At 46.1% G+C, this 18,129-nt stretch overlaps 1 protein-coding gene across 1 annotated transcript; it reads left to right on the top strand.

Moving 5' to 3' along the window:
• The first annotated feature begins 983 nt into the window (after window positions 1-983).
• Window positions 984-16,751, top strand: LOC139319808 (regenerating islet-derived protein 4-like). The gene is made up of 5 exons (XM_070947846.1): window positions 984-1,047; window positions 2,375-2,469; window positions 11,119-11,265; window positions 14,752-14,854; window positions 16,681-16,751. The coding sequence occupies exons 1-5, from the start codon at window positions 984-986 to the stop codon at window positions 16,749-16,751; spliced, it is 480 nt and encodes a 159-aa protein (XP_070803947.1).
• Window positions 16,752-18,129: the final 1,378 nt, after the last annotated feature.

The raw sequence follows: 18,129 nt of genomic DNA on the forward strand, positions 1-18,129 counted from the left end.
AGCAGCCTCCATCCGAAAGCAGCCTCTAGGATACGTCAGAGGGGACCCACCAATTGATAGAGGAGACACATCTGGCTGGTCCATAGCATTTAATAACGAGATGCTAACCACAGGTTTCTTTTTTTAAAGGCAGCTAAACCAGTGCCGGTCAAGGTATTACAGGTGGGGGATTGACTTGTTCAGGTTCTCATGAAGTTCTCCTCATGTGTGGCTTTTTATGTTTCTGCAATTTACCAAAAGGCCAACGAAAGGAAAAACTGTTCCTCAGGGACCTCTAGATTTCTTTTTCATTATCTAAAAACAGAAAGATGGAAGGACAGAGTGGAGTCCATCCAGGCCACCATTCTATGTCCCACAGAGGTCAACCCAGGAGTCTTTAGGCAATTCAGTAGCAAGAAGAGGGTGGCAAGCTGTTGGACAGTTAAGGATGCTACTGTAATTTATTGATATTCAAATGAAGGTGAATCTATGTGTTCCAGGATAATGTTGAGGGAACTAATTTGGGTCAGTCGCCGGGAACAGAGGTTTTGCCTTCTGAGCTTTTGGACTTCTGCTGGAGCCCATCTTCAGGGAACTTCTCTCTAGCAGAGGGTGGGCTTTGGGTTGTGGTATTTATCTGGTGCATATTGTATGTGGCTTGTTAGATGTTGATTGGGGTATTGATAGCTGGCTATTAAGTCATTAGCTGAAGTTTGTGCTGCCAAGCCCTCGCCTCCCAAGTATTTGACCAACTAGTGGTAAATCAGCACTCTTGTTGACTGAGGAGGGGTTTCAATCACTTTCCTGGCTGTTTCTGTGCCTGCTCGTCCAACAGTCTTGACTCAGGAGGGGATAAACAGCCAGAAAGACTAGGAGTCAATGAGATCCCATCCTCCTCCTAGAATTTATCCAATCTCCTTCTGAAATAAACACAGCTGGAGGATATCAATACATCTGGTAACAGCAGCTCCTTGATTTAGCTTGCTGTTTCTTTTACCTTCCAGATGGGGTTCGCCTCTTTTTGTGTGCCCTTTTTGGGCTTCCTGGTGGCCTCTTTCTTCATACAAGGTAGGTCTTTGTTGATGCAAAAAAACGTTGAAGCATTTCTAGAAAGAGAAGAGCCACATAGATGGTATGAGGTCTGGAGGCTAAAGTGTATGAGGCTAAGGGAACTAGATATGTCTAGTCTAGCAAAGAGGAGGACTAGTAGTGACATGATAGCAGGATTCCAGTACTTTAAGTGCTGTCAGAGAAGAGGAAGTTGACTTAGTTTCCAAAGCATAGAAAGGCAGAAAAAGAACCAATGGGTGGAAACTCATTAAAGGGAGATCCAGCATGGAAATAATAAGTTTCCTATCTTGACGGCGAGAACAATTAATCAATGAATAGCTTGCCTCCTGGAGTTGTGGATGCTTCATCACTGGAGGTTTTCCATTTGATTGGGATGCTATAAAGTGTCCTGCCTTGAACACAAGATTGAACTAGAAAACCTCCGACGTCCCTTCCAGCCCTAGGATTCTCTGATGGACAACTCAAAAAATGGATGTAGTTCCAGCCATACAAATTGGAGAGAAAATGCCCAGTCATGGCAGGAAAATATAAAGATTGCCATCACAAAATGGAATGTAAGCTAAGCTCTCTCCTCAGATCTTCAAGTATTGAGATGACGAAGGTCAGGAAAAGCTCTAGAGGCAATGTTATTCACCCTGGACAAATTGTGGGGTTCACAGGAATGGGAGTCAGAGCCAGAATGTGGGCCCAACCATGCAATCAAAGCCATATTCTGGCAGATATGTGTTGTGACATTATGTGGGTTATAGGAACCCCAAATTAACCAAAGGGTTTGGGCACCAACATTCAGCTAAGCACAAACAACATTTACACACCATTCAAGAGAGACAATCAGAAAGCCAAAAAAGGAGACCAAAAACCCCAAATACCCCCTTGCCAGCAATCAACAACAGGTAAACAAAGATTAACCAAGATTAATAGTAGACCAACAATGAATTAGTAAACAATGGGTCAAGGAATTTGTGAAACCGAAGAGCAGAAAATCCACCCAACCATCCATTGGTATTTAAGCAAAGGGTGTTCTGAGACCCTTCCCAGCCCATTGGTCCAGATATCGGTCCTTGTTGAGTTGCTCTTCTCTTTTCTTCTTCTGACCCTGTTACTTGAGGGGAGGCTGCCCCCACCTGTCTTCCCAGCCTCTCGCCGTCCACGTCCTGGCTTCCCTCCAGCTGGGCACCGTCCTGCCCTTATTCCTAGGGTGTCTCTTTTCTTCCCCCTTTTCAAGTCCCTTCTCCTCCCCCTCTTTTCAGTTTGAATCTATGGGTTCAGGGTGGGTGACCCCCATCTCCTCCTCTTTGACAACGCCTTCTCTTTCCACCAACAGGCCTGGAAGCAGTATCTTGTCCCCTGAACTGGTTTCTTTATGAGCAGCATTGCTACGGATTTTTCGAAAATAAACTGACCTGGAACGATGCAGAGGTAAGAGGAGCCCCATCCACCTCCATGTTTGGATGTCCGGTTCCAGCTCAGACTATTGGATTGCTTTCTGAGCATAATGCTTCCCTGTGGGAAGGGAGGGAGGGAGGGAGGATGGATGGAAGGAAGGGAAGGAGGGAGGGAGGAGTGAGCAGAGGTGTCCAAAGGTTATGGTCAGAAAGGTCAATATGGTGGCCACAACAATGCGATCATGGTTGAAACTCACCGAGGGAGTTTCAGCTCCACTGTCACTGGGTTGATGATATGCACAATAGGGAATAGGGCTTGGGGACTGCGTATCAGTCCTGCCGCGCCGTAGCTCAGGGCCAGGGAATTCACTTATTGACCTGGCAATTCCTAGGAGTATGTTCAGCTGATCAGTCTGATGGGCCTTTGTTAGGAGGCCAACCAGTGACCCACGTCACAGAACTGCTAACCTTGGAAATAGGGCCACACCAGGAATGTATCTGTTGTGTAGTTGTTCCCAGGATCACGGAAAAAATTGTGCTGGGTCTAGCCTGCTTGATAAGTGGGGTCTGACAATCTCGTGGGGAGGGGGTTGTAGACATCTGAGAATAGGGGTAGGACCTGACTCGCCCCCACATGAGCAACACCCTGAGGCGGTAGAGAGCACCCAACCAGCAATTAAGTACCCCATGAAGCTGGTCAGGTTCCCTGAGATGTATGATGACATAAGCGAGGTGACAACTGACCGCCCCACCATGCTACTGATTGTGTTATTGAAATCCTACCAGGGGCAGCCCTACCAAAATCAAAAATGTATTCAATGACCCCCCCAGGAACTAATGGAGGTGATAAAAAAGAATGTTGTGGTCCACTGGTGGCCTGTGGAGCTGGCAACAAAGTCGGACAGTGAGGAGGTTGGGGAGGAACAAGGGCTGGCTAGGTGTAGGGTAGCGGTTCTGGTTCTTTTCAGGGAAAAGAAGGATGGAGGGCTGCGTCTGTACATTGATTTTACGGGGATCAACACAGCATGTGTGGAGCATATATATTTCCTTCCATTCATGAAGGAGATGCTGGTCTGCTTGAGAGGGCAGGGTCTTTAAAAAGTTGGATCTCCAAGAGGCATATAACAGGGTCCGAATCAGGCATGGCGATGAGTAGAAGACGGCGTTCAACTGCCTGTTGGGAAGTTATCAATTCAGGGTGATGCCATTCAGCCTACAAGAAGCATCTGCTGTATTCATACAACTTATCAATGAAGTTTTACAGGACCATTTATACAACGGTGTGCTCATTTACCTGAATGACATATTGATTTACACCAAAACCATGGAAAAACATGTCATCTTAGTATGCCAGGTCCTAAACAAACTGTTAGCCGCTAAACTCTACATCAAATTGTCGAAATGTGAGTTCCACATTTTGACAATTTGATGTAAAGTTTAGCGGCTAACAGTTCCATAAGTCGTAGTTAGACTATTTGGAATTCCACATTTCTCCAACGGGTGTAGAGATGGACTCCGCGAAAGTAAAGGCAGTTTTGGACTGGCAAGCCCCAAGGACACGAAAACAACTGCAAAGCTTTTTGGGGTTTGTGAACCTTTACCGACAGTTCATCCCGTCCTTGCTAGTGTGGCTCTTCTATTAAGAGATGTTTTGAGAACCAAACAATTAATCCAAAAGCTGCACCCAGGTCACCCGGTACAGTGGACATTGGCTTGTCAGCAACCTGAAAGCGTTGTTTGCAAGAGAGCTGATTCCAGTAAGCCATTCATGGTGCAGGCAGATGCCAGCGATGTAGCAGTGGCAGCGGTTCTCTTGCAAGCAAATGAGGAGGGATATCTGCAACCATGTGCATATACCTCCCGCAAGTTGAATGAGACTGAATGCAAATGGGCTGTATGGGAGAAGGAGGCCTTTGTGGTACGGTGGCCATTGCTGAGATGGAGACATCTTTTGGAGGGGGGTAGCTTACCATTCGAGGTCAGAACGGATCATAAAAATCTGGAGGCTCTCCAAACCCCATGTAAACTCTCACCTAAGCAGGTCAGATGGGCATTATATTTCAGATGCTTTTAACTTTCGGCTGAAATATATCCCTGGTGGGAGAAATTTCCTGGCTGATGCCTTATCCTGTATGCCATAATATGCCAGCGACCATGAGGAGGTAGTGCAGGCCATAATTCCAGCTTCACTGCCTGAGGGTAGTTGAATACAACAGGTGGGGGTCACCGCTCAGTCAAAACCCCATACAACCGAGATAACTAAAGACATTCAGAAAGCCCTTGTGACGGATGAGTGTTTCCAGGCCAATCAAAAAACCCTCAGTTGCAGGGCTGGGTTGGCCTGGAAAGGAACCAAGATCTATGTACCCAAAAGTCTACAGATGGAGGTGATGCAACAGTGTCATGATGTCTGAGTGGCCGGCCACTTTGGTTTTCTCAAAACATTACATTTGACCAACCATCAGTTCTGGTGGCCCAGACTCAAGAAGGACATCAAAGAATATGTGCGCAATTGCATGACCTGTGCCACAATGAAGAAACAGCCAGGCAAACCTGCCGGACTCCTAAAACCCGTGGCGTCTCCTCTTAGGCTATGGGAGGAGATAGCCATGGACTTCATTGTGGGCTTACCGGCCAGTCAGGGAAACACGGTGATCTGGATGGTCATTGACCTTTCCTCAAAACAGGGCCATTTTGTGGCTTGTTCAGGGTTGCCTTCAGCCAGGAAATTGGCTAAGCTTTTCATCGCACATATTTATTGATTATACGGGGTACCACAAAGCATTGGGTCTGACCGGGGGGTTCAATTTACTGCCAAGTTTTGGCATAAATTCCTGGCCATAATAGGGTCATCACAGGTTCTGAGCTCAGCATTCTACCCGGCTACCAATGGAGCAGCTGAAAGGACCAATGCAATGGTGGAGCAATACATCCGGTGCTATGTTAAATCCCAGCAAACAGACTAGGCGGACTTGCTCCCCTTCGCCGAAGTGGCGTATAACAATGCCATCCATAGTAGCACCAGATTCACCCCTTTCTGGGACTGAATTTATATCTATACCTGAGTGCTCCCAACAAAAGCCAGAGGGTGTAGGGCTACAGGAATGGGTATCATGTATGTAACGTGTGGGGAAAGTCAGGGAGGCCATGTGGAAAGCGAGGGGAAAATACAAATCCCAAGCCAACAAAAAGAGACGACCACAAACCCCCTTTCATGTTGGCCAAAAAGTAAACCTATCCACCAAGTACCTGAATCTGAAAGTGCCCTACAAAAAACTCGCACCCAAATACATCAGACTGTTTCCAATAGTAAAAATCATACACCTGTCGCTGTTAAGCTACAGCTACAGCCTTTATTGGGGAGGACACATCTGGAGTTCCACAGTAGCCTGCTACGTCCACTCAGGAAATCCATGTTATAGGGAACCCCTCCTCCTCCCCCCCCTGTTGACGTGGGGGGGGGGAAAAACATCATTATGAGGTGAAAAAAATCCTCATTTATCAATTGCATGAAAACTGCTGGAGCCCCTTGCAGTCAGAAGGGCATTACTCTGAACTGATAACTACCCAATGGGCAATTAAATGCGGTCTTCCACACATCCCTGATCTGTATCCAATAATATGCCTTCCTGTGATCCAGCTTGGTAAAGATACATCCCTCGGCCAAACAAGCTAGCATGTCTTTCATAGGAGGGAGGGGGTACATGTTCTCAATGGACACCCCATTAATCTCACGGAAGTTTATGCACAATTGCAAACATCCCCCGCCCCCTGGTCCTTATCTCTAAGCAGTAGGGGTGCCACAATTCAAGACCTGGCTGGCTGAATAAATCCTCTGGCTAAGTTCTTCTTTATATATTTACTTACTTACTTAGTTACTTACTTACTTCTATACCGCCCTTCTCCCCAAGGAACTCAGGGCGGTGTACACCCATTTTTAAACACATATAAACTCACAAAATTTAAAAACAATTTAAAACGAATATATAAAATTTGGCCCACAAAGTTAAAAGCTAACAAACACCCGATTTAAAATTCATATTAAGCCAGCCCGGCCTGTGGAACAAAAGAGTCTTAAGGGCGCAGCGGAAGGTACGCAGGTCAGGGATCATACGCACTTCTAGGGGCAGCTCATTCCAGAGGGCAGGTGCCCCCACAGAGTAGGGTCTCCCCCTGGGTGTCACCAGTCGATATTGTTTGGCCGACGGAACCCTGAGGAGTCCCCTCTGTGGGAGCGTATTGGCTGGTGGGAGGCTATTGGTGGCAGAAGGCGATCTTGTATATACCCAGGTCCTAAGCCATGGAGCGCTTTAAAGGTGGTAACCAACACTTTGAATCGCACCCGGAAGACCACCGGGAGCCAGTGCAGCTCGCGCAGGAGAGGTGTTACATGGGTGTGACGTGTCGCCCCCATAATCACCTGCACGGCCGCATTCTGGACCAGTTGGAGCCTCCGAGTGCTCTTCAAGGGTAGCCCCAAGTAGAGAGCATTACAATAGTCCAGATGGGAGGTGACGAGGGCATGAGTGACCGTGTGCAAGGCATCCCGGTCCAGAAAGGGACGCAACTGGCATATCAGGCGAACCGGATAAAAAGCTTCCCTGGCCACAGCCGTCACATGATCTTCCAAAGATAGCCGTGCATCCAAGAGAACACCCAAGTTGCAAACCCTCTCTGAGGGGGCCAAGATCTTGCCCCCAATAGTCAGCGATGGAGCCAGCTGATTATACTGCCGGGAACCACAGCCACTCGGTCTTGGAAGGGTTGAGTCTGAGCTTGTTTCTCCCCATCCAGATCCGCACGGCCTCCAGGTACCGGGACATCACGTCAAGGGCATCATTAGGGTGGTCCAGGGTGGAGATGTACAGCTGGGTGTCGTCAGTGTACTGGTGGAACTTCACCCCAAAACCACGGATGATCTCACCCAGCGGCTTCACATAAATGTTGAACAGAAGGGGCAAGAGGACTGACCCTTGCGGCACCCCACAAACAAGGCGCCTCGAGGTAGACCTCTGTCCCCCTGCCAACACAAACTGTGTATGGTCGGAGAGGAAGGAGAAGAACCACCGCAACACGGTGCCCAACCTCTACAGAGAACATGCCCCCCACCCCTAACTCTTCCAACCGGTGCAGCATGATACCATGGTCGATGGTATCAAAAGCCGCTGAGAGGTCTAATAGGACCAGGACAGAGGAGCAACCCCTGTCCCGAGCCCTCCAGAGATCATCAACCAATGCAACCAATGCCGTTTCCGTGCTGTACCCAGGCCTGAAGCCCGACTGGAACGGATCCAGATACGTCGTTTCATCCAGGTGCTGGGGGAATTGTCGCGCAACCACACTCTCAACCACCTTTGCCACAAAGCGAAGGTTGGAGACCGGATGATAATTAGCCAACACTGCCGGGTCCAGGGAAGGCTTCTTGAGGAGAGGCCTCACCACCGCCTCTTTCAAGGCGGTGGGGAAGTCACCCTCACCCAATGAAGCATTTATAATCCCCTGGAGCCAGCCTCGCGTCACCTCCCGGGAAGCCAGCACTTAGCAGGAGGGGCACGGGACCAATAAACATGTGGTCGCGTTCAGTCCACTCAGAATCCTGTCCACATCGTCAGGGGTCACAGGATCAAACTCATCCCAGATAACATTCTCAAGACCTGCCTCAGTCATCCCCCCCTGACACTACCCAGTCGGAGTCCAGGCCTTCCCGAATCTGAGTGATTTTGTCATACAGATACTGAACAAAATCCTCGGCTCTACCCTCCATGGGGTCCTCCCACGCTTCCTGGTGGAGCAGGAAGCAGGTCACCCTAAACAGGGCGGCCGGGCAATTATCTGATGACGCAATAAGAGCACAAAATATGTATGTTTTGCTGCTTTTATTGCCACTAGGTAATTCTTAATATGAGTTCTTACCAGTGTCCGGTTGGATTCAGAAAGACTGGCCCTCCAACTACTCTCTAGGCGTCTTTTCCGGCACTTCATCTCCCTCAGCTCCTCGGTAAACCAAGGAGCCAGGTGGGATCGGCGCCGGGTCAGAGGCCGCGAAGGCACGACCCGATCCAGAGCTCCAGCGGCCACCCTATCCCAGGCAGCCACTAGGTCACTAGTCGAGGCGTGTGCCAGAGCCTCAGGGAATGGCCGAAGCTCCATCTGGAACCTATCAGGTTCCATCAGGCGCCTGGGGTGGAACCATCTTACCGGCTCCGCCTCCCTGCAGCGGGGTGCAGCGGTTCGAAGGTCAAGGCAAAGGAGAGAGTGATCCGACCATGGCAAGGGCTTGGTGACTATATACCCTTTCTCAAGATCACTCAACCACTGTCCAGAGACAAAAACCAGGTCCAGTGTGTTTCCCCCCATGTGGGTAGGGCCATGAATTAGCTGTGTCAGGTCCATAGCTGTCATGGAAGCCATGAACTCCCGAGCCACCTCTGACGTCTCACTCACGGAGGGCAGGTTGAAATCCCCCATGACCATAAGTCTGGGGGTATCAACCGCCACCGCGGCGATAATGTTGAATAGCTCGGGCAGGGCTGTTGCCATGTGGCAGGGAGCCAGGTACATGATCAGCAAACCCATCTGAACCCCATGACCCCACTTTCATCATCCCCATCAGTCAGGCACTGCTCTCTCCACCTCATCAAATGGCTGCCAGAAAGGCTAGGTATATATTCCCATCTGGACTACTGTAATGCTCTCTACGTGGGGCTCCCCTTGAGGTGCACCCAGAAGCTCCAACTGGTCCAGAATGCGGCCGCATGGGTGATTATGGGAGCGACATGGCGCTCCCATGTAACACCTCTCCTGCGTGAGCTGCACTGGCTCCTGGTGGTCTTCCGGGTGCGATTCAAGGTGTTGGTTACCATCTTTAGAGCGCTCCATGGCTTAGGACCTGGGTACTTATGAGATTGCCTTCTGCTACCGATAGCCTCCCACCGGCCAGTATGCTCCCACAGAGATGGACTCCTCAGGGTACCGTTGGTCAAACAATGTCGACTGGCGACTCCCAGGGGGAGAGCCTTCTCTGTGGGGGCACCCACCCTCTGGAATGAATTGCCTCCGGAGATACGGATGATCCCTGACTTACGCACCTTTCAACGTGCCCTCAAGACGTTATTGTTCCAATAAGCTGGTCTGGCCTAAACATTAATTTTAATGGGTTGCTTTTTGTTTTTTAATTATGTCAGGACCAAATTATTTAATATGCTTTTAAATTGTTTTTAAATGTTATATGTGTTTGTTTTATTTTTGGCTGTGCACCGCCCTGAGTCCTTCAGGAGAAGGGCTAATAAAAATTAGATTAAATAAATAAATAAAAATAAAATAAATAGGCAGTTGGGGCCTTGAGTCTGCATCCGCCGAGGAGCTTTTCCACCACTCTGCTGCAGGGCCCTCTCCCTGACCAACATCCCTCACTACGTCCTCTTGAACAGTTGGTAATGGTTCTGAGCCCTGACGCTATTTGGGGTGAACATCCGAGTGAGTGGCCCCGTCTTGTGATGAAGAGGCTTCCAGGGCGGATGGTTCCTTCACCACTGCAGCATCCGCCCCAGTCACTGTTCTCTCAGCCATCCCCTGAAACTCCCCAGCCTCACCCACAAAGAACCAAAGTGCTGGCACGGGTGGAGAAAGACAGAGAGAGAGGGAGAGAGGGAGGGAGGGAGGGAGGGAGGGAGGGAGGGAGAGAGGAGAGAGAGAGAGAGAGAGAGAGAGAGAGAGAGAGAGAGAGAGAGAGAGAGAGCTGACTTACTGTCACATTCCGTAGTTCAGCATCTAGGAACCTGAGACAACACAGTTCAGTTTGAAGCATTTATTCTTGAAAATATGAAACCTAGCACAAAGTGACCAACAAGCAAGATAGCAAAATAAAGTCAGCGCTAACTGTAATTTAACCCTTGCCCCTTAAGTATGTTTATCCCACCCCCTGGTGTCTGCTCACATTTAGCCCAGCAGGTTTTCGTGCGTGCCTGCCCCACCCTATGGCTTTTGGATATCGACGCTCAGCTGTTTCGGCCGGTCTCCGCTTCCCAGCTGATTGCTGGCTGTTTCCTAGCTGACTGTAGGTCCAGGGCCATTCCCAGCAGTGCCTAGCCCAACGAAGCAATGGTCTGGCGTTCACTCAGTGCTCAGCCGTTCCGCCTCTCAGCTGATGGCTCACATGGTGATGGTGAATCCTCCCCTCCCCGAATGGCAACCCCAGGACAGCTCAATCATGGCTGGCCGTTTCGGGGCGGACACTCTGAGCTTGGCTATTTCCTGCAGATGTTTCATCGCTCAAACTAGATAATATCACTGGCACCAAGCTCAGAGAGCACCAAGGACCCCTCACATAGTTAAACCTCAGTATAGAAAAGCATAGCTTAGGGTTGTTTAATGGTAGGACTGAGGAGCAATGAAAGTAACATCATAGGGGCACAGCAAAGAAAGGATGTTGCCAAAGCTTCTACTGTGAGGGTAACAAATTCTTGGAGGAATGGGAGCAGGTTTTCAATATAGAAACAAAGAAGGAATGTGCTAATTGGGGCAACCTTGAAGTCCTCAGTTCTGGTATGGATTATCTTTGCCAGCATAACTGATATATATCCACAAGTCTTAAAGTGGCCAGGTTTGAAGACCCCTGGTCTAAAGGACAGGGTCAGCATCTAAAGCAGGAAGCCCTAACCTGTGTCTGCTTGGTGTCTCCCAGACAGAATGCAATTCCTACGGCAAATATGCCCACCTTGCCTCCATCCTTAGCAAACGGGAAATGGATACTATCTCTTCTGCTCTACTCACCGGTTACGAAAAGTTATTTAAAATCTGGATTGGATTGTACAAAATCCCAAACGGGAAGGTGTGTATAAGTTGTATTGCTCACAGGGAGGGAAGGGAGTGAGTGGTATCTCTGAAGACAATGAAAAGCTCTGGGGGTGAGGGGGGAGAGGAGGTGACAAGAATAAGCCAATCTGTCACTGGATTTACATCACGGCACAATTCCCCAGAACTTGACAAGAGCATGATAGCAATCCTAGTATATGGGGGGTTCCTTGGAGAGCCTTCAACACATTCAGTTTTGGATCTCAGTGCAACTTTGGGATCGTAAGAAGTTGACCTTGGCTATGTTACACATGCTGTCTAGATTGAGCCTGGAATGGACAAAGGGACAGATCCCAATTCTCTCTAAATGACACTGCTCCAAAAGAGCAATCAGCTTGTGTTTCCTTACTTATTCTACGTGGTTCCTAGCCAGCCTTGTGAGAGTACCAAAAGGACACTATTGCTCAGGGGTCCGTAGCTGGGGCAGAACAGACACGTTTATTCAGATCTGAGCAATAGTGTCTTTTTGGTTACTGCTAGATGGGTTGGCTGCTAACTTTCTTTATTACCTACCAAGCTCCAAAAACCAATGGCTACCATACTTAAAAGAATAACACCCTTGGGATCTTGGAGGTCTTCTAGTCTAAACCCCTGTTCAAGAAGGAGACCCTATACCATTTTAGTCAAATGATTGTCCAGTCTCTTCTTAAAAACCTCCAGTGACAGAGCACCCAGAACTTTGTAGGCAATCCGTTCCACTACTTATTTGTCTCACTGTTAGGAAGTTTCTCCTTAATTCCAGGTTGCTTCTTTCTTTGATTAGTTTCCATCTGGTGCTTCTTGTCTTGCCTTCAGGTGCTTTGCAGAATAGGTTGGCCCAATCTTCTGATACCCAAATACTGGTATCATGTCATCCCTATTCCTTCTTTTCTCTAGGCTGATCATGCCCAATTCCTGAAAGCTTCATATATTTTTATTTCCAGGCCTTTAATCATCTTAGCTGCTCTTCTTTGCACTTTGGAGACTTTTCCAAAGTCTCAACATTTTTTTTGTAATGTGGTGACCCAAACTGAATGTTGGATTCCAGGTGTGGTCTGACTAAAGGATGGTCCCTGTCACAATTACTGTTTTTGAGCCGGGTTTTGCCTAATTTGTACTTGTACCTTTGGGGGGATTTTTGCCTAGGTGTAAATTCTTACTTTTCTGAACATTAAAATTCATTTTGTTGGATAGGCCCATTGTTCAAGTCTATCAAGATCTTTTTGGATCTTAAGCTTGCATTCTGGGGTGTTGGCTATTCCTGCCACCTTAGTGTCATCTGCAAAATTGATGAGTTTTCCTATTCCCTCATCTAAATCATTTATGAAAATACTGAAAAGTACTGAGCGTAAAATGGAACCACTGCTTTCTTCCCTCCATGTGGATATGGTATCATTAAGGACTACTCATTGAGTAACATTTGTCAGCCAGATACAAATCCATATGGTGATGATGCTGTCTATCCCACATTTTTCTAGCTTACCAAGAAGTAGGTTGTGGTCTACTTTGTCAAATGCCTTATTGAAGTCTAAGTATACTATGTTCAGAGCATTTTGCTGCTCTGCTAATTTAGTCAAAGAATAAAATAAGATTGATTTGGCATGACCGGTTTTTAACAAACCCATGCTGGCCTCTAGTTGTAACTTTATTTGTTTCTTAATGTTTGGAGATCTGTTTTCTTCTTATTTTTTCCAGTGTCTTCCCAGGTATTGATGCTAGGCTGATTGATCTGTAATTTCTTGGATCTGTTTTTTTTCCTTTGTCAAAGATGAGAACCACATCAGCTCTTTTTCAACCCACTGGTAGTTTCCCAGTGCTCCAGAATTTTTGAAAGATTTGGTACAATGGTTCTGAGAAAACCATAAGCCAGCAGCTTCAGACCTCTGGGATATAATCCATCAGGTCCCAGTGATTTATATTCATGAAGATCAGACAGGTGTTCTCTTACCATTTTGTTTTTTTTAATTTTTATTTCTAGTCTGCCTTTTATGGTTACGTTTTTGGTAGGTTGGGCTATAGTTTCTTTTCGTGTGGACTGATGCAAGGAATGAGTTAAGTTACTTTGCTTTCTCTCTACTGCCTGTTACTTCCTTGCCTTCTTCTCTTTGGTGAACCGACCGTTACGTGTATGTTGAAAGAAACTTTTTTCATTATCCTTGACTTTTGTTGCAAGTCTTTGTTTATTTTGAGTATTTGCTTTCCTGAGTTTCTCTTTGCAGATTTGGGCTATCTGCTGATATTCTGCCTTAGTTGTGTGTCCCTCCTTACGTTTTTTGTACTTGTCCTTTTTGTCTTTCAGTTTATTGGAGAGATATTTGTGTAACCATGCTGGATTTCTTGTTTCTTTTTCAGTGGTATTGTGCTGGACTGGACTTATATTTTTCAGTTTCCCTGAAACTCTGTATGCATGTAATCACCTGAGCCTGAATTTATTCTCTCATGTTTTAGAACAGAATGTAGAATATAGAACCCTAGGGATAGAAGGGATCTCAGGTCTTCTAGTACAACCTCCTGCTCAAAGTAGAAGCCCTATCAATTGTTTGAAGCCCAGTAGAAGCCCAGTCAATTGGTTGTTCAGTCTATTTTTGAAAGCCTCCAGCAATGGAGTACACACAGCTTCTGGAGGCAAGCCGTTCTATTGATTCATTGTTCTGTCAGAAAATTTCACACTAGGTTGGATTACTTTTTGATAATCTTCCACCCATTACTTCTTGTCCTACCTACAGGTGCTTTGAAGAATAGTCACCTCTGCTCTGTGGCAGTCCCCCGAATATTGGAAGACTGTTATCACATCACCCCTAATTCTTCTCTTTGTTAAATAGACATACTCAGTTCCTGCAAGTGGTCATCATGTTTCAGCCTCCCACCCTCTAATCTTTCTAGCTCTTCTCTGCACTCTTTTCAGAGTCTCAACATTTTTTTTGTATCGTGGTGGCCAGAACTGGATTCTAAGTATTCTAAGTGTGGCCTCACTAGTGCAGTGTTAAGCAATGCTATCAACCTTTTCTGATCTTGAGCCTATCTTGGTCTATCACTTTTTTGTTTTTTGTTTTTTAATTTGATTTTTATGCCGCCCTTCTCTGGAGACTCAGGGCGGCTTACAGTGCGTTAAGCAATAGCCTTCATACTTTTGTATATTTATACAAAGTCAGCTTATTGCCCCCACAAACTGGGTCCTCAATTTACCTACCTTAGAAAGGATGGAAGGCTGAGTCAACTTTGAGCCTGGCGGGATTCGATCTTACTTTAATTGCAGACAGCTGGTGTTAAATTACAGTGCTTCTATCTGTTCAGCTAAACCAGGCTCCTTTTTGGTAGCTGAAGCACACTGCTGGCATATACTTAACCTGTTGTCCCCTAGGACAACTTGATTCCTCTTACATTTGACCCTTTGGCTGTTGAGAAGTACATTTGAGAAGAAATATCCTCATTTCTGCAAAATTCAGAAAAACACTTGGGGAGATGTTGCTTTCTCTCTCTACAGACACGATTCAGATGGTTAGACGCAGCCGTGGTGGAGTACGTTCCTTGGGCACCCTCTGAACCTTCCACCTACAAAGGGGATTGTGTCCAGATACATGGCAATGGTAAGAAGGTATTCTGTTCTAGTATATCAGACTTCTCAAGCATATGTTCTCCAGATGTGTGAAAAAACACAATCTTCCAATCCTCCACAGCCAATATGCATGAAGTCAGAGACTGCGTGGGCTTTGTTTCTGAATGAATCCTATTTAGTAATTTATGTAAACTTAGGGATCATTTCTATCACTAATGACTCTAAAGAGTGTATGCAACCATCCAGTTGAGTAGAGGTGGGGAATAGTGTCTCCTTTATGAGTTGTGGATTTCAACTCTCAGAATACCTGAGGCACGGCTATCATTCTCCACCCCTGCAGTAGAAGGCAATCATGTTAGGTGGTAGCCAAAGCAAACACCTTTGCCATTATCTCCATCATACATAGGAAGATCACTATCTTCCATGCTGCTAGGAGGAACCACTTATCAAATAGTCCCAAAGGTGGTTTTCCCCCCCCTCAAAAGGCAACTGCTCTTTCTTGGTCTTCTGTTTGATAATGTTTCCCTTCTCATTGAAGAAGCTTCTTTAGTTCATCATGGAATTCCAGTTGCATTTGGAAAAAGCACAACTTTGGGACAACCGTGATCGGGATGATTGAGAATCTCCATAGACATTCACCTATCAAATCAATTACTGAAGACTTCCTGAAAAACTTGGTGGCTTTTTGGAATTCCAACAGAATTCTGAATTGGCCAAAACGTGGAACAAAAGCTTACTGCCAAAGTGGGTTTGGACAGCATGTTAATCCACAGCCCCATAGACATGCACAAAATCTAATAAAATACCTAACTGAGCTTTGCATATTCTTCAAATTGTAGCTGCTGGCATTCCAACTGACCCGGGTAGACACGGGTTAGTTTTGTTAGCTTAGACCTGGATTAATTTTTTTCCATGGTTTACGAAGATGTGCAAACTTTACTTAGCCAGAGGGTCAGTTTATTGCACAAATCCAGTTAAGACCTTAATTGACTGAGCAAAAAAAGCTCACCCAGCCACAATGGGATGCAGAGAGATGTTTTTCCTCTTTTAACATCTTGCCTACTTTTGCTTTACCCCCTCTTCCAAGTCCTGACCCTGGAGAGTTCAATATTAGACTGAAGTGATGGCGTTGTTTTTTAGGTGTGAGAAGGAAACTCATAAAACCTGTATTGAGGCCTTGAAAGAAGCTGAACCCAGTTAAGCTCAATGAAGCTCACTGATGATCTCAATTCCAAGATCATCAGAATGGGACATATTCATTTTGCCCTTGGTGTAATGCCACCTATTGTCCTTCCTCACTCCTTTCTCTGAAGATCTCAACAACACTCATGTTATGACTGCCCTTTTGCTAAGCTACACGTTGCAAGCTGACAGCCTGACATCAGTAACTGGGGGGCAGGAACGCAGGGATGGAACTCAGAGGAATAGAAACCAAGCAGTGCCATCCCGTGAGATGCATCAGCTGTCTCAGGTTGTTAAGCAAATCTGGCTTCCCCATTTCCTTTTCTTGTCAGAAGGTTACAAAAAGGATCACATGACCTCAGGACACTGCAAGTCATAAATATATGCCAGTAGTCACATGTCCAAATTTTGTTAACTTGATCATAAGAGTACTGCAACAGTCAAAACCAGTCATAAACCATTTTTTTCAGTGCTGTTGTAACTTTGAATGGTCACTAAATGAATGGTTGTAAGTTGAGGACTACCTGTAAACTATAATGGCAAAAGTATGTTTAAATGTTCCTATCCAAAAAAGTTAATCCTTTGTGACAAAATACTGTTTTCTTAGGTACAAATTATAAGATTGTTACAATAAAATTGCAACAAAAGTCCAATCAATTATCTGATTTCTTCTAGACTATAAATATTGGAGTCTCCAGTTTTGTTGTGTCAAACAGCCCTATCTGTGCAAGATGGCTGTGTACTGAATGTAGCTGGAAGCACCTTGAAGGTTGGAAGCCAGAATCTCCCTGGCTACTACAACATCAGCCTGCTGACCCACAGAACAAGATTGTGCATCAGACTTTCTTTTCCATGTGGTGTCACTAATCAATAAACTCTAATCCGAGGGCAGATGATGCTTCTGAATTTTTCTCTTGTGTGTTTTCATTCATTGAGAGGACTCCCGGTGCTCATTGCCAAAAAACTGAACCAAATCCAAAATGAACCAATTGTGGCAGCATTGAGAATGTTCCCTATGGGAGATATATGGCACTCCAACATCAAAAACATCTCTGAAACCACCAACAGACCATTAGAACCATGCGGCATCACCGTGGCACACAAACCAATTAGAGCTTCCTGAAATATCTTAAATAACCCGAAAGACTCAGAAGGAAAGGGGTCTCTGCAGGCAGGCGGGCGAGGTTTTGTCCGATTTAAGCAGACTACAATGGGAGACGGGATGAATCCTTCTAAGGTTCTTTGGTAATTTAAGTTCAACAGTTATTGGATTTGTAATCCTTACGATGGGGAAAGGATCCACAGATTTAGAGCCAAGCTTTTTCAGAGGTTGCCTAGAATGCAGATATTTGTAGAGAAATAAGCTTCATGAAACTCCTTTTTGGGGCCATTTTTATCAGCATATTTTTCATAAGTTTCCCTAGCCTTGTCCAATACCTGACAGAACAATGGCCAAGTAGTTTGCGATTGATTTATCCATCCTGTTAGGGAAAGGCATAGGTGCCTCTTGTGGTAGTTCCGACATGGCTACAAAGTCTCTACTTTGCAAAGCCAGTGCTGCTATGTACTATATTGTTATAAGCTACTTCTGCAAATGGGAATAGCTCTGTCCAATTGTCTTGCTGGTAACTGATAAAACATCAAAGGTATTATTCCAATACATTGTTGGTAAGTTAACAGGCACCATTAGTCTGAGGATGGTACAAGGAACTTAGACCTTGGATGGTGCCTAATGACTTCAAAAATTCCTGCCAAAAATGAGAAGTTGAGTAGTTCGGAGAACCGGCAAATACCACCTCTGGCTGGCCCCCGAGTGGGGAGGGAATAGAGATTTTGCAGTATCCTTCCCCTGCCGTGCCCACTAAGCCACGCACACAGAACCAGTAGTAAAAAAATTTGGATTTCACCACTGGTGCTGAGGCACCTCCTGCAATAATTCTTGCTGCTTGCCCACTATCCCTTTTGCAGCAGATGGGACAACTAGCTACGTAGCATTCTATGGCCACCAAAACTGGTGTCTGATCAGATATAGGGTTTTAACAAACCCAAAACGCCCTCTGGTTTTAGAGACATGGTTCCTTTGTAAGACCAAGAGTCTTTAGCTGGCTGGCACATAGTTTGCTG

The sequence above is a fragment of the Pituophis catenifer genome, unplaced genomic scaffold (assembly GCF_029215685.1).
Source record: "Pituophis catenifer annectens isolate HBS135680 unplaced genomic scaffold, rPitCat1.0.hap2 SCAF_7, whole genome shotgun sequence".
Classification (NCBI taxonomy): Eukaryota; Metazoa; Chordata; class Lepidosauria; order Squamata; family Colubridae; genus Pituophis; species Pituophis catenifer.

Coding starts and splice junctions, on each gene's coding strand:
- LOC139319808 (XM_070947846.1), top strand. CDS start 984: ATGGGGTTCGCCTCTTTTTGTGTGCCCTTTTTGGGCTTCCTGGTGGCC. Junction 11,266..14,751: donor ACAAAATCCCAAACGGGAAG/GTGTGTATAAGT, acceptor CTCTCTCTACAG/ACACGATTCAGATGGTTAGA. Junction 14,855..16,680: donor TGTCCAGATACATGGCAATG/GTAAGAAGGTAT, acceptor GATTTCTTCTAG/ACTATAAATATTGGAGTCTC.